General features: G+C 41.9%; 1 protein-coding gene across 1 annotated transcript in view; it reads right to left on the minus strand.

Annotated features, from left to right (window-relative positions):
- Window positions 1–14,658, minus strand: part of SLC44A1 (solute carrier family 44 member 1) — a 153,257-nt gene that overhangs the window by 97,459 nt on the left and 41,140 nt on the right. The window contains exons 3-4 of the mRNA XM_077249395.1: window positions 11,900–12,042; window positions 5,129–5,265 (exon numbers count right to left, since the gene is read on the minus strand). Of these exons, the coding sequence (XP_077105510.1) occupies window positions 5,129–5,265; window positions 11,900–12,042 (280 nt within the window). The remainder of the gene's footprint in view (window positions 1–5,128; window positions 5,266–11,899; window positions 12,043–14,658) is intronic.

The following is a 14,658-nucleotide window of genomic DNA, read 5'->3' on the forward strand; positions in this document are numbered from 1 at the left end:
AAAAAATAAAGACTGTATAAGATTACAAAGACCCAAGAGGAAGTCGGGGGTCTGCGTGTCCCCATGTGTACCATCGACACATCACATGGCTTCACCAAGGATCTTGGTTTTGGTAGATGAGCCTTAATATTTTCAGATATTTTGTTACACCATTTTATGATACTTTATGTTGTGTGGCACTTATGCGTTGCATTGGTCAAGGACCTTTATGTACAGGAGGTAGGGATATTCTGGCCGCTGTTGGTCAACCAGTTTGGATTTTCGCGTGTAACTCAATGGTGTTTTCAACTATTTGTGTTGTTTCTTAGTGTTCTGCATTGAGGATTTAATATTGCATTTTTCCCACTAATGTGCATGGTTATTATTCGTTTAACTTGCTTTTTTTTGTATAGTTACTAAAGAATGGAAAGTAACGAAAGGTAGTGTGGCCATTGCACAGCACTATTTCAAATGTAATCATTCACATACAATTAAACATCTCTAATTTAAGATTTCCCTTTTTTGATATGAAACCTTGTCTATGCCTAGACGAACTGCAGACAGATTTTCAATGAGAAAAAATGATAAAATGCTCCATTTTCTATTGGACTTATTTTCCTTCTCATTCACTGTGCCTTCATTTAAGGCCACAAAGCACTCAAGAAACTTTATAGACATGTCAAAGGCAGAAAGCTCTCTTTTATTATCCTCTGGTTAGAGATTAATACATAAATCTTTATATTGCTGCTGTAAATGTAAATCTTCACTTGTGAAGATAAGGCAAACCCTCAGGAGAACCATTGACCTCTAGACAAACTTGTGTCCCCAAGTAATGCCAATACTTTCTTGAAGATGTTACTTTAACAGAAAAAATGAACATTTCTATTTTCCCAGCTACATAAAATATTACATCTCTTATATTCTTCAACGGATATATCAAGCTAAGGGGAAGTGGTTTATACAACGAAGAAAGCAAATTAACAGAATTAAGAAGCTGATTAAGAACACAGATTGCCCTACTGTAAGATAATGCCTTCAAATGGAGGTAATTTTATGAGATATATACTCATATGATCTACAGTAATTATAATTTTAATATATATATTATATATACATACACAGACCTCAAAAAAATAAAGGGAACACTTAAACAACACAATGTAACTCCAAGTCTATCAACCTGTCCAGTTTTGAAGCAACACTGATTGTGAATCAATTTCTCCGGGAACTGTGCAAATGGAACAGACAACAGGTAGAAATGATAGGCAATTAGCGGAACAACTCCTATTTCTCAGGTAGTGCAGCTCATCCAGGATGGCTCATCAATGTGAGCTGTGGCAGGAAGGGTAGCTTTGTCTATAAACACAGTGTTCAGAGCATGGTGCAGATACCAGGAGACAGGCTAGTACACCAAGAGTTGTGGAGGGGGCCATAGGGGGGCAACAACCTAGAAGCAGGACTACTACCAGACCCCGGAAAAATGACCTCCAGCAAGCCACTAACATCCATGTGTCTGCTAAAAAGGTCAGAAACAGACTCCATGAGGGTGGTAAGAGGGCCTGACATCCACAAGTGGGTATTGTGCTTACAGTCCAACACCATGCAGGGTGATTGGCAGATTTGACATTGGTGTCCTGTGCTCCTCACGGATGAGAATAGGTTCACATTGAGCATTTCTTTGAAGAGCTGCACAGCCCTCCATGGGCTAACCAGAGGTACCCTGCCTGCCATTAGATACCAGGATGAGATCCTCAGACTCATTGTGAGCCCACATGCAGGTGCAGTGGGCCCTGGGTTCCTTCAAATGCATGACAATGCTAGGCCTTATGTGGCTGACGTGTGTCAGCAGTTTCTGCATGATGAAGGCATTGATGCTAAGGACTGGCCTGCCTGTTCCCCAGACCTAAACCCAATCCAGTATATCTGCGAAATCATGTCTCGTTCCATCCACCAACTCCACGTTGCACCACAGACTGTGTTGAGTTGACAGATGCTTAATCCAGGTCTGGGAGGAGATTCCTCTGGAGAACATCTGCCGCATCATCAGGAGCATGCTCAGGCGAGGTCATACAGGCCACACACACTACTGAGCATCATTTCCTTGTCTTGCAGCATTTCCACTGAAGTTGGATCAGCCTGTAATTTGATTTTCTACTTTGATTTTAAGTATCATTCCAAATCCTGCCCTCCATGGGATATTAGTTTTGATTTACATTGATAATTTTTCTGTTTTATTGTTCTCAACACATTCCACCATGCAATGAATAAAGATTTGCTACTGGAATATTTAATTCAGTGATATTTTGGTGTTCCCTTTATTTTTTTGAGCATATATATATATACACACACACACACACTATAAATATATAAATGATAAGTGTCTCTGAAGAGGCAATTTGCATAGTGTTTAAATGAGGCATTCAGTTAATAGCGTCCAAGCTTTCCCTCATTTGCACGACAAATAAACCATCAAGTATACAGTCTGCTTATTGTGCTTTGGATATATGAAGTATGTATTCTGCTAACCGCAAGTTTAGGATTATTACAGTCAGGTATATTATTCTCTGAAGAGTTGCGATGTTTCAAAACTAATACACTTTGAAGATCTGGCCAGGGACCATAGCCAGAAAGGGGACTAGTTCTGCTCCTCCCCAACTGGCTTCTCCCAGCGCCACAACAGGAGATTGACCAGTCTCTCTCTCTCTCGAGTTTACATAGGGAGAGACCTGTCAATCACCTTTAACAACGCTGGGGAAAAGCTGCCAAAGGCGGTGGTATAAACAAGTCTCATCTCTTGTTATGGTCCTTGGCAGGTTCTTCAAAATATATTATCACTGAATTTCCGGAGAGTTTCAGAAAATAATATACCTGGCTTCAAACATGCAGTCAGGCTACGTTTCATACTGCATGAGGTGTGATGGTTCTCCTCTAAGCAGTGAATATTATAGTGTTGTGAACATGGAAATAGCATTAAGTGTATTTATCATAAATTGTACATGAACTTTTCTGCAAGGAATCCATATCTTAAGTCAGTTATTACAGTGCCTACAAGTAGTATTCAACCCCCTGCAGATTTAGCAGGTTTACACATTTGGAATTAACTTGGCATTGTGACATTTGGACTGTAGATCAGCCTGGAAGTGTGAAATGCACTGCAGCAAAAAAGAATGTTATTTCTTTGTTTATTTTTTTTTTAAATTGGGAAAAGTCTTTTCAGAGGGTCATTTATTATTCAACCCCTCAACCCACCAGAATTCTGTTTGGTTCCCCTAAAGTGTTAAGTAGTAGTTCAGGCACAAAGAACAATGAGCTTCACATGTTTGGATTAATTATCTCTTTTTCCAGCCTTTTCTGACTATTTAAGACCCTCCCCAAACTTGTGAACAGCACTCAAACATGGTCAACATGGGAAAGACAAAGGAGCATTCCAAGGCCATCAGAGACAAGATCGTGGAGGGTCACAAGGCTGGCAAGGGGTACAAAACCCTTTCCAAGGAGTTGGGCCTACCTGTCTCCACTGTTGGGAGCATCATCCGGAAGTGGAAGGCTTATGGAACTACTGTTAGCCTTCCACGGCCTGGACAGCCTTTGAAAGTTTCCTCCCGTGCCGAGGCCAGGCTTGTCCGAAGAGAAGGCTAACCTAAGGACAACAAGGAAGGAGCTCCGGGAAGATCTCATGGCAGTGGGGATATTGGTTTCAGTCAATACCATAAGTAACGTACTCCACCGCAATGGTCTCCGTTCCAGACGAGCCCGTAAGGTACCTTTACTTTCAAAGCGTCATGTCAAGGCTCGTCTACAGTTTGCTCATGATCACTTGGAGGACTCGGAGACTGACTGGTTCAAGGTTCTCTGGTCTGATGAGACCAAGATCGAGATCCGTGACGTTTGGAGACTGGATGGCACTGCATACGACCCCAAGAATACCATCCCTACAGTCAAGCATGGTGGTGGCAGCATCATGCTGTGGGGCTGTTTCTCAGCCAAGGGGCCTGGCCATCTGGTCCGCATCCATGGGAAGATGGATAGCACGGCCTACCTGGAGATTTTGGCCAAGAACCTCCGCTCCTCCATCAAGGATCTTAAGATGGGTCGTCATTTCATCTTCCAACAAGACAACGACCCAAAGCACACAGCCAAGAAAACCAAGGCCTGGTTCAAGAGGCAAAAAATCAAGGTGTTGCAGTGGCCTAGTCAGTCTCCTGACCTTAACCCAATTGAAAACTTGTGGAAGGAGCTCAAGATTAAAGTCCACATGAGACACCCAAAGAACCTAGATAACTTGGAGAAGATCTGCATGGAGGAGTGGGCCAAGATAACTCCAGAGCCCTGTGCTGGCCTGATCAGGTCTTATAAAAGACGATTATTAGCTGTAATTGCAAACAAAGGTTATTCCACAAAATATTAGACCTAGGGGTTGAATAATAATTGACCCACACTTTTATGTTTAAAATTTATAAAAATTTAACTGAGCAACAAAACTTTTTGGTTTGTAAGATTTATGCATCTGTTAATAAATCCTGCTCTTGTTTGAAGTTTGAAGGCTCTAACTTATTTGCATCTTATTAAACCTGCTAAATCTGCAGGGGGTTGAATACTACTTGTAGGCACTGTATCTGGTAGACCCAGGTTATGTCCTCCATGGGCTTCTTTGGGGGACAAGCCAAGCAAGTGCAGATGTTTGGAATCACTATGGAAGTATACCAACACTTCTCTGTGCAATGAGCACGTGCATTCTTGGCCTGGTCCTTCTAACTGCACTGGGCTATTCTTGTCTGTTCCAATCAGGTGCGTTTGAGACTGTACTAGGTGAGGAACATAGCTAGAAATCAATGGTGCTATAAATATAAACAAATAAAAATAATAATAATAATAAAATGGGATGTACCTAGGAAATGTAGTGTTCAATAGGCTTGGGGCTGTCATGTGGTAGGAAGCACTGGACTGACAATTCTGCCTACACTCATGTGTGACAGAAACAAAGGTGTCCCAGATGAAGAAAGGAAAACAGGAGGTTGGTGCTTTGTCATACTAATGTAGATGAGAGTTAAATCAGGTAGCCTCAACACACGATCACATTTTTCATCTCACGTGTCCATAGGTACAGCAAAGCTGTCAATTTCAACTACTATGTCATTTTTACACTCACCATTTGTTTCAGCAAACTTTTTTACATCGTTTAGTGTTTTCAGCTCCTGACGCGGGCACTCAGATACACATAAAGCCATGGACTTTATTTTTCGGTTCACTAAATCCAACTTGCAAGGGTCCAAGAAGAAAACATACCTAACAGTCACAGAATTAGAAAAAAGCCTGTTACACTTATATACTGTAGGGCATGGGAACCAATGACCGTATACAATAACAACACTATAAATACAGCATGAAAAGCCAGTGATCAAATAATATCATAATAGCTGGACAGCAGTGTTAACTATACATAAGAGTCTGAGCATTATTACATTTCTTAAAGGGTTATAGGCAATACTGGATTTCAGGAGTGCGCTGTTCCCCTGCCTGCAGACTTTCTGGTTGTTGGCAGGAATGGTTGGGAGCTAGCATCCAGGTGCACTACTGAGATCCATGCAACCCTGAATCATATAAACTGGGCATGTTCAGCCACCACTCCTGGTCTGCTTGGCTATGATCAATAAACAGGAGGTGGGGGGGGAAGAATAATAAGAATCTTTATTTATATAGCGCCAACATATTCCGCAGCACTTTACAGTTTAAGAGTTAATACACAAGTTATAAGTAACAACGTTCAAAATAATACAATAATTAAAGCAAAATAAGACGACACTGCTCATGAGAGCTTACAATCTACAATGAGGTGGGGGCAGGGTGGATAAAAATCAATGTTTTTTTAAAAAAATCAAAAAAATCGGATTTTTTTGATTTAAATCGGATTTTTTTCAATAAACTGCTTTTTGAGGAAAATATTTTACCATCCAAAGGTTCTTCCATCATGAGATAAAGCTGAGTTGTTTAACTCAGTAGAATAAAGGCTGTATATGTGTAACATTCACAATGCCATGCTCTTCCAGAGGTTTCTGTAGGATGCTGACTATCCAACAAGTTTGGGCATGTCAACTGAATGGAAAAAGAAACTAAACCAAAAGTGAAACCAAGCTAGAAGTGTGGAATTAAAGGGGCAGTATGAACAAAATGTGGAGGCTATTAATAGTTTATACAATTAAGACATGCTGCTTTTAAACACCTACCTATTGCCATATAGTAAAACAAAAAAGATTTTTACTTACTTTGGGGTCCCCCCCTCACCCTGGCGTTAGATCGTTGCCCCTAGTTTCGTCCGTGTAACTATGGGCGCACATGCGCACTGCTCTCACTTCTCATTTTAATCGTGATTTATATTAAAAAAAACCTTTTGATTTAAATCAGTGATTTAAATCATGATTAAAATCATGATTTAAATCGATCCGATTTAAATAGAAAAAAATCTTTTGATTTAAATCGTGATTTAAATCATGATTTAAATCGGCGTGATTTAAATCAATCCACCCTGGGTGGGGGAGTTACAAAGTACAGGTGTGTATTTACAATGATGGTCCAGCCATCTTGAGGGAGTGGGACATAGATAAAGACTGCATGAGCTAGTCACCAGACAGTATTTGTTGTGCTGTTAGGTGCGGTGGAGTTTGATGGAGGGTTATTCTCAGATAACTAGTGAATGGACCACACTCACACTTTGATTAGGAACGGGATAGGCCGCTCTGAACAGATGTGTTTTGAGGAAGCACCTAAAACTGTGTAAATTGTGGATAGTCCTAATTTCTTGAGGTAGAGCAGGGGTGTCAAACTGCATTCCTCAAGGGCTGAAAACAGGTCATGTTTTCAGGATTTCCTTATATTGCACAGGTGATCATTTAATCACCTGCACAGAATGATTCCAGCACCTTGTGCAATGAGAAGGAAATCTTGAAAACACGCATGGTTTGAGGCCCTCGAGGAATGCAGTTTGACACCCCTGAGGTAGAGTATTCCAGAGGATTGGCGCAGCACGGGAGAAGTCTTGGAGCCGGGAGTGGGAGGAACGGATTAGTGCAAAGATTAGTTGAAAGTCGCTTGCAGAGTGTAACGAGCGGGTACGCCGATAAAGAGAAATAAGGTAGGAGATGTAGGGGGGTGCCGCACTCTGGAGAGCTTTGTGGGTGCGAGCAAGCAGTTTGAATTGAATCCTATAATGAATGCGCAGCCAGTGCAATGACTGGCAAAGAGCGGACGCGTCCGAGTAACGAGTCAGATGGATGGCCCTGGCTGCTGAATTAAGGATGGACTGGAGAGGGAAAAGTCAAGTGAGGGGGGATGCCAATTAATAATACATTACAGTAGTCCAGGTGAGAGTGGATCAGGGCGACAGTGAGGGTTTTTGTTGTTTCCATGGTGGGAAAGGGACGGATTCTAGAGATGTTCTTTAGGTGTAAGCAGCAAGAGCAGGCAAGAGATTGAATATAGGAGGTGAAGGAAAGATTGGTGTCAAACATAACAGACAGCGCCTGCTGCCCAGTCATTATGTTGCCACCCACGGAGAGGGAGATGTCAGATCTAGCTAGGTTAGTAGACGGCGGGAGCAGAAGAAGTTCAGTTTTGGAAAGGTTGAGTTTCAGATAGAGAGCGGACAGACAGTCACTGGTGTTCTGTAGCACAGAAGGTAAGGGCAGGGGAAGAAGTGTACAGTTGTGTGTCATCAGCATAAAGATGGTACTGAAAACCAAATCTGCTGAAGGTCTGTCCAATTGGGGCTGTGTAGTGAGAGAAGAGAAGGGGGCCAAGGACTAAGCCCTGAGGGACCCCAACAGTGAGAGGAAGAGGAGAGGAAGTGGAGCCAGCGAACGATACACTGAAGGAGAGGTCAGAAAGATAGGAGGAGAACCAGGAGAGGAAAGTGTCCTTTATGCCCATTGACTGAAGCATAGAGAGCAGGAAATGGTGGTCAACAGTGTTGAAAGCTGCAGAGAGGTCGAGAAGAATGAGCAGAGAGTGGTCACCGTAACATTTTGTTGTCAGAAAGTCATTGGTCACTTTGATGAGTGTAGTTTCCGTCGAATGTAGGGGCGGAAGCCGGACTGTGATGGATCTAGGAGAAAGTGAGTGGAAAGGTAACGGGTAAGGCGAGAATAGACCAGGAGCTCCAAGAGTTTAGAGATGAGGGGGAGGTTGCAGACTGGTCGGTAGTTATTTGTGCAGGATGGATCAAGGGAGGTTTTTTTTTTTAAATAATGGAGTTATGACAGTGTTTGAAGGAGGAGAGGAAAATGCCAGTGGAGAAAGAGAGATATTGAAGATTCTAGTTAGGCGAGTAGTGACTTCAGGCGAGAGAAACTGAAGGAGATGTGAGGGAATAAGGTCAGTAGTGCATTTAGTCAGACGAGAAGAAGAGAGGAGCCTGGAGACGACTTCTTCTGTGATGGGATCAGATGTGGACAGTGAGCCAGGGAAGATGCAGGGAAGAATGGGAGTCACAGCACTTGGTGCCTGACAGCGGATTTCCTGATGGATATTCTCTAGTATCCCTATAAAGTGGGAGGCCAGGTCACCAGCCCAGTGTCTGTGATAGGGACCTGTGTTTTCAGACTGAGGAGGGAGTGAAAGGTGTTAAAGTTTTTGGGGCTGTTAAATAGTGAGGAGATCAGGGTGGTGAAGTAGGTCTGTTTGGCGAGGTGAAGGGCAGAGTTGCAGGTCCTTAACACAAATTTATAGTGGATGAAGTTTTCTGGTGTGTGAGTTCTCCTCCATAGGCGTTCAGCAATCCTAGAGCATCGCTGGAGAAATTAAGTTTGCAATGTGAGCCAGGGCTGTTTTAGGCTATGTGCACACTTCAGGATTCCTTGCAGAAATTTCCTAAACAAAACCGGACATTTTCTGCAAGAAATCCGCATGCGTTTTTTTGCTTTTTTTTTTTTGCGGATTTTTTGCGTTTTTTTCCGGAGGTTCCCAATGCAATAACATAGTGGGAAATCCGCAAAAAATCCGCAAAATTAATGAACATGCTGCGTTTTTTACCGCAATGTTTTTTTTCGTGGAAAAAATGCAACATATGCACAAAAATTGCGGAATGCATTATAAATGATGGGATGCATATTTATGCGTTTTATAAGCGTTTTTATAGCGAAAAAACGCGGAAAAAAAACTCGAAAAATCCTGAACGTGTGCACACAGCCTTACGCTGTGTTTAAAGGGTCTGAAAGTCAGGGGCCCTACTTGGTCACGGGTGCTTCCGCGAGTGTCATTGTAGTGGTGTACAGCCAGATAAGGACAGGAAAAAGAGTTTGGGGACAGTGATGAGTGTAGGGAGTCAGTAAGTGAATGTGTTAATGGGAAGACAAAAAACAGTGATGGAGGAGAGCATATAAAAATAGCCAAAGTTGCAATTATCTTGTTAATTTCTGTTTACCATTTTCTTCTTGAGCAGAACCATTTAACTTATTATTTTGTATTGCAGTGAGGAAACAAAGCTGTATTAGCACCATTTTTTTTTTTTTGCAAGAATCTCTCAATTGGTGACACTGATTAGCAAATTCATCAAAACGATTCGTGCCTTTATTCAAGTTGCCTTTTGTTTAGTTAGTTCTTTGCTTTTTACGCCAATTTGACATTTGCAGATGTTTTAGACACATTCATGAAGCACAAGTAAAAAAAAGGAAAAAAAAAAAAAAAAAGAAGAAAAATGTGCAAAATTTTTCACAACCGGAGTGATGTTACATACACCAATTAAAAAGTCGCATTTTTTTGTCATTTTGCAAAATGTTCAACTTCTTGCACTAAAATGATGTTCAAAATTTATGAACAGTGTGGGAAATTTTGCTGAATTTGGTTCTAAGAAAAAAAAAAATCAGCAAAAAAAAAACAAAACCAAAAAAAAACCCAAATAATAATTGCAATTGATAAAGCCCACGGTCTTCTGAAATGGTTACAGAGGTAAGGCTAAGTTCACATTATGCTTTTGGCCTCTATTTAGTGCATACGCCAAAAAAACTCTCAGGCTATGTGCACACGTTGCAGATTTGGGTGCAGAAATCTCTATCTCCTGGCAGAAAACGCAGGTGCAGATTTGATGCGTTTTTCTTGCGGATTGTGTGCGTTTTTCCTGCGGACTTACTGCGGATTCAGTGTGGATTTTCTGCGTTTTTTACCCCTGTGGATTTCTATAATGGAATGGGTGCAGAATTGCTGCAGATCCGCACAAAAGAAGTGACATGCTCCTTCTTTCAATCTGCTGCGTTTTCCACGTGGAATTTTCCACACCATTAGCAAAGCATTTTTTTCCTATCGATTTACATTGTACTGTAAATCACTTTGCGGATCTGCAGTGTTTCTGCACGGTAAAAAACGCTGCGGATCTGCAGTTAGGCTAAGTGCACACGTTGCAGAATTGCCGCGGAAATTTCCGCGGCAATTCTGCAACTCCTGCCGTGGGTATATCGCATGCGGAATTGGCATGCATATTCCTAGCGTTTTGCAAGCATAATTAGCTTGCAGAATGCTAGCGTTTTCCAAGCGATCTGTAGCATCGCTTGGAAAACTGATTGACAGGTTCGTCACACTTGTCAAACATAGTGTTTGACAAGTGTGACCAACTTTTTACTATTGATGCTGCCTATGCAGCATCAATCGTAAAAGATATAATGTTAAAAATAATTAAAAAAAATAAAGAAAATGGTTATTCTCAGCTTCTGATGGCCCCCGATCTCCTCAGCGGCTTTCTTTCCTTTAGATGCTTTGTGTGCAGGACCTGCGATGACGTCACGGTCACTTGACCGCGACGTCATCGCAGGTCCTTCACACAAAGCATCCATGGGAACGGAAGAGGCCGCGTGCACCGCTGAGAGGCGGGAAGACTCCGGGGGCCATCAGAAGGTGAGTATATCACTATTTTTTATTTTAATTCTTTTTTTTTAACAATTATATGGTGCCCAGTCCGTGGAGGAAAGTCTCCTCTCCTCCACCCTGGGTACCAACCGCACATGATCTGCTTACTTCCCGCATGGTGGGCATAGCCCCATGCGGGAAGTAAGCAGGTCAATGCATTCCTAGGTGTGCGGAATCCCCGCGATTCTGCAAATTTAATGAACATGCTGCGTTTTTTTCTGGAATGCGATTCCGCTCAGGAAAACAACGCAGCATGTGCACAAAAAATGCGGATTGCATTCTATCAAATAGGATGCTTAATGTAAGCGTTTTTTCGCGGTTTTATAGCGTTTTTATAGCGAAAAATCTGCTACGTGTGCACACAGCCTAAATCCGCAACGTGTGCACATAGCCTCAAGATGTACATTACACAGAGTCTTTGATGGATGCATCACAGTGGCATTAGTTACCCATAGCATCTGTTTAACGTATAAACAATTGTTTTTTTTTCAAAAGCTTAGCTGATGAAATGGATGGCATTTAAGCTTAAAAGTGATGGATGCCAATGTTAGACATCCATTTAATTTACTCTTAGGCGACAAAGAAAAGTCTTTATGAAGTAGCCAATAAGAAAAAAAATGTTTTTGAAAAGTTCATCAACTACTTATCCATTCAACGTTTGCCTGAGACGAATGTATGGCATCTGTCACCCATAGGCAAACCTGGTACCAGTTTAAAAAATACATTATTTTATTATAGTATTAGTGTAGTCAACTAGGCTATTACATACCTGATCTTTAACTCTTGTCATACATTGTCAAGCAGAGACAAAATCTTACTTATGGACCCCCTTAAAGACACCCATGTTGAATAATGAAGAGAGCACACATAGGTCTGAGAGTCATGATGGCCAACTATGTGTAGGGTCAGCTTAAAGTGCATCTAATGATCCTTACCATGTCCTAAAAGCACAGCACAGTGAGCAATAAAGTACATGATTGAGTAAGCACTGCTTAAAAGTAGCGACATACATTTACAATATTTCACTTACGTGCGGTTCGTATGGTCAAGGCCACTATTTTCAAAGCCTTCAACCTTAGCATTCTTCTGTCCACACACATTTCCATAGCTGTCATAACCAGAAACTAAACGGGAGGCAGCTCCGGTTGCAATAGAAAATCCACAAATAAAGCCCTATGTTAAAAAAAATAAATAAATAAATAAATCTATATATTATTGCTTATCTTTCTAAAAAAAAAAACACCACAACAAACTTGTACGTTACGTTGTGCAGCATGAAGTTCATTCCTAGAAGGAGGAATACATTAAAGGGTAATCAAACAGTACAATTTGTCACCAATTCCAAGAACAGAGCTCTAAAATTGCCTGTCTTTCATACTGTACTCCACTATCTCAGACAGTCCCAGAGATAATTAATTAATGAATAGAACATAGGCATGCCGTATGGTCACCGCTCCATCTACATGGAGCATTTCAGAGCTCATCAGCAAGTTATGACCCAACACAAGACTTTCAATGTTAGCCAATGTATATTACATCTAACTAATATAAAATTGTATAAATACATGTAGTTACTTGCAGTATTGGTCACCAGCCCAAATAGATACTGGAAATCATTTTTAGTAGAAATACAGAAAGCTTTTTTAAACTTCATATCTCTAATTTGGAGATATTAGCAACCAAAATACTTGGCGCCTATTGAGTTTTTTGTTTTGTTTTTTAGCGTTCAAGTGAGAGGTTTTCACGTGCATTTCTTCTTTCTCCCTGTACAATGATAACCAATCATAAGTAGGCAGAAACACTGAAAAGGAAAGATCTTATGCCCTGTAACATAGCTTACAGCAGAGGTCTCAGTGTGTGATATGTATGACAGATAGCCCTGATCTCATGGTCTAAAGCCCCCGTCACACTAAGCGAGGTCGCTAGCGAGATCGCTGCTGAGTCACAAGTTTTGTGACGCAACAGCGACCTCAGTAGCGATCTCGCTATGTTTGACACGTAGCAGCGACCAGGCCCCTGCTGTGAGATCGCTGGTCGTGTCGGAATGGCCTGGACCTTTTTTTGATCGTTGAGGTCCCGCTGACATCGCTGAATCGGTGTGTGTGACACGGATTCAGCGATGTCTTCACTGGTAACCAGGGTAAACATCGGGTTACTAAGCGCAGGGCCGCGCTTAGTAACCCGATGTTTACCCTGGTTACCATCGTAAATGTAAAAAAAACCAAACACTACATACTCACATTCCGGTGTCCGTCAGGTCCCTTGCCGTCTGCTTCCCGCACTGACTGACTGCCGGCCGTAAAGTTAAAGCAGAGCACAGCGGTGACGTCACCGCTCTGCTGTTAGGGCCGGCGCTCAGTTAGTGCAGGAAGCGGACGCCGGGGGACGCGAAGGTGAGTATGTACTGTTTGTTTTTTTACATTTTACACTGGTAACCAGGGTAAACATCGGGTTACTAAGCGCGGCCCTGCGCTTAGCAACCCGATGTTTACCCTGGTTACCCGGGGACCTCGGCATCGTTGGTCGCTGGAGAGCTGTCTGTGTGACAGCTCCCCAGCGACCACACAGCGACTAAACAGCGACGCTGCAGCGATCGGGTATCGTTGTCTGTATCACTGCAGCGTCGCTAAGTGTGACGGGGCCTTAACCTCCTGCATGATTAGAAATCGCAGATGACTAACATCTCTCAGATAAGATCCCTGTAGAAGCATGGGTAGCACAGCACAGTGTAGCTGTGTCACATTACAAAGCCTACTACCACCTCTCCCTCACACTGTGTCCGGTCCGTACAATTCTAAAATCAAACTTATGTTTGCTGTACTCGGGGCAAAATGTAATCACTCTGCAGTGAGATCAGAGGAGAGGTCCATTAAATCGCACACAGGAGTAGTCCAGAATAGGCAGATCACTTCTAGATGTGTGATGTAATGACCACCCTGATCTCACTGCAAACTAATTACAAGTTGACTGAGCACAATAGGAATAAGTGTAATTACTGACACACTCAATAATCAGGTGAGCTGTTCTAAGGGTTTGTAATGTGACACAGCTAAACCTAGATGCACTATTCCTTGCCTCACACTCATGCAGGAGATCAGGGCTACCGTAATTACATTTCACACACTGAAAAATCTGCTCCAAGCCATGGTGGGGGGAGTGTTCTTTTCTTTATTGTTGCCTTGTTGTGACTGGTCAGCACCATATATCGAGGAGAAGCACATGCCCTCAGCGAATACTGTCTGATAACACCCTTTAGATTTTTTTTTTAAGTTATTAGGTGCTCATTAGGCACTAAATACTTTGATTGCCAATATCTCTGCAACTGATAGGCGAAATTAAAAAAAATAATAATTCTGTTCCACTTGAAAAATGTGGTGCTAGGTCCTCTGTATATTAGATATAAACAATGCCATGACCATTGTGGATTTTCTTAAACCTACACATCATCCATGGTGTATACAACCTAATCTGACAAGTTGTAATTGCAGGACTCTCTTAATAAAGGGAGAAATATAAGATGGTGAGAAAGTCTTCTATAAGAGTAGTCCTGGTGTTTACTATGAACTTCTTCAAATAATAGAAATAGTCACTCTGGGTTATTATAGGCATACACAAACCGAACAAGGACTGAAAATTAAGCAGCTCAGAAAAAGAGCCCTCTTTCCTATCCTGTGTATACTCTTGCTCTGGCTGCTTTTGAACTTCTTTTAGAAACGACTAGCCGTATCCTCCACTCCTACGGCTAAGGGTAGCAGTAAAATCTCAGCCACTTAAAGGAAATCGGTCATG

This window comes from Ranitomeya variabilis, chromosome 1, assembly GCF_051348905.1.
Source record: "Ranitomeya variabilis isolate aRanVar5 chromosome 1, aRanVar5.hap1, whole genome shotgun sequence".
Lineage (NCBI taxonomy): Eukaryota > Metazoa > Chordata > Amphibia > Anura > Dendrobatidae > Ranitomeya > Ranitomeya variabilis.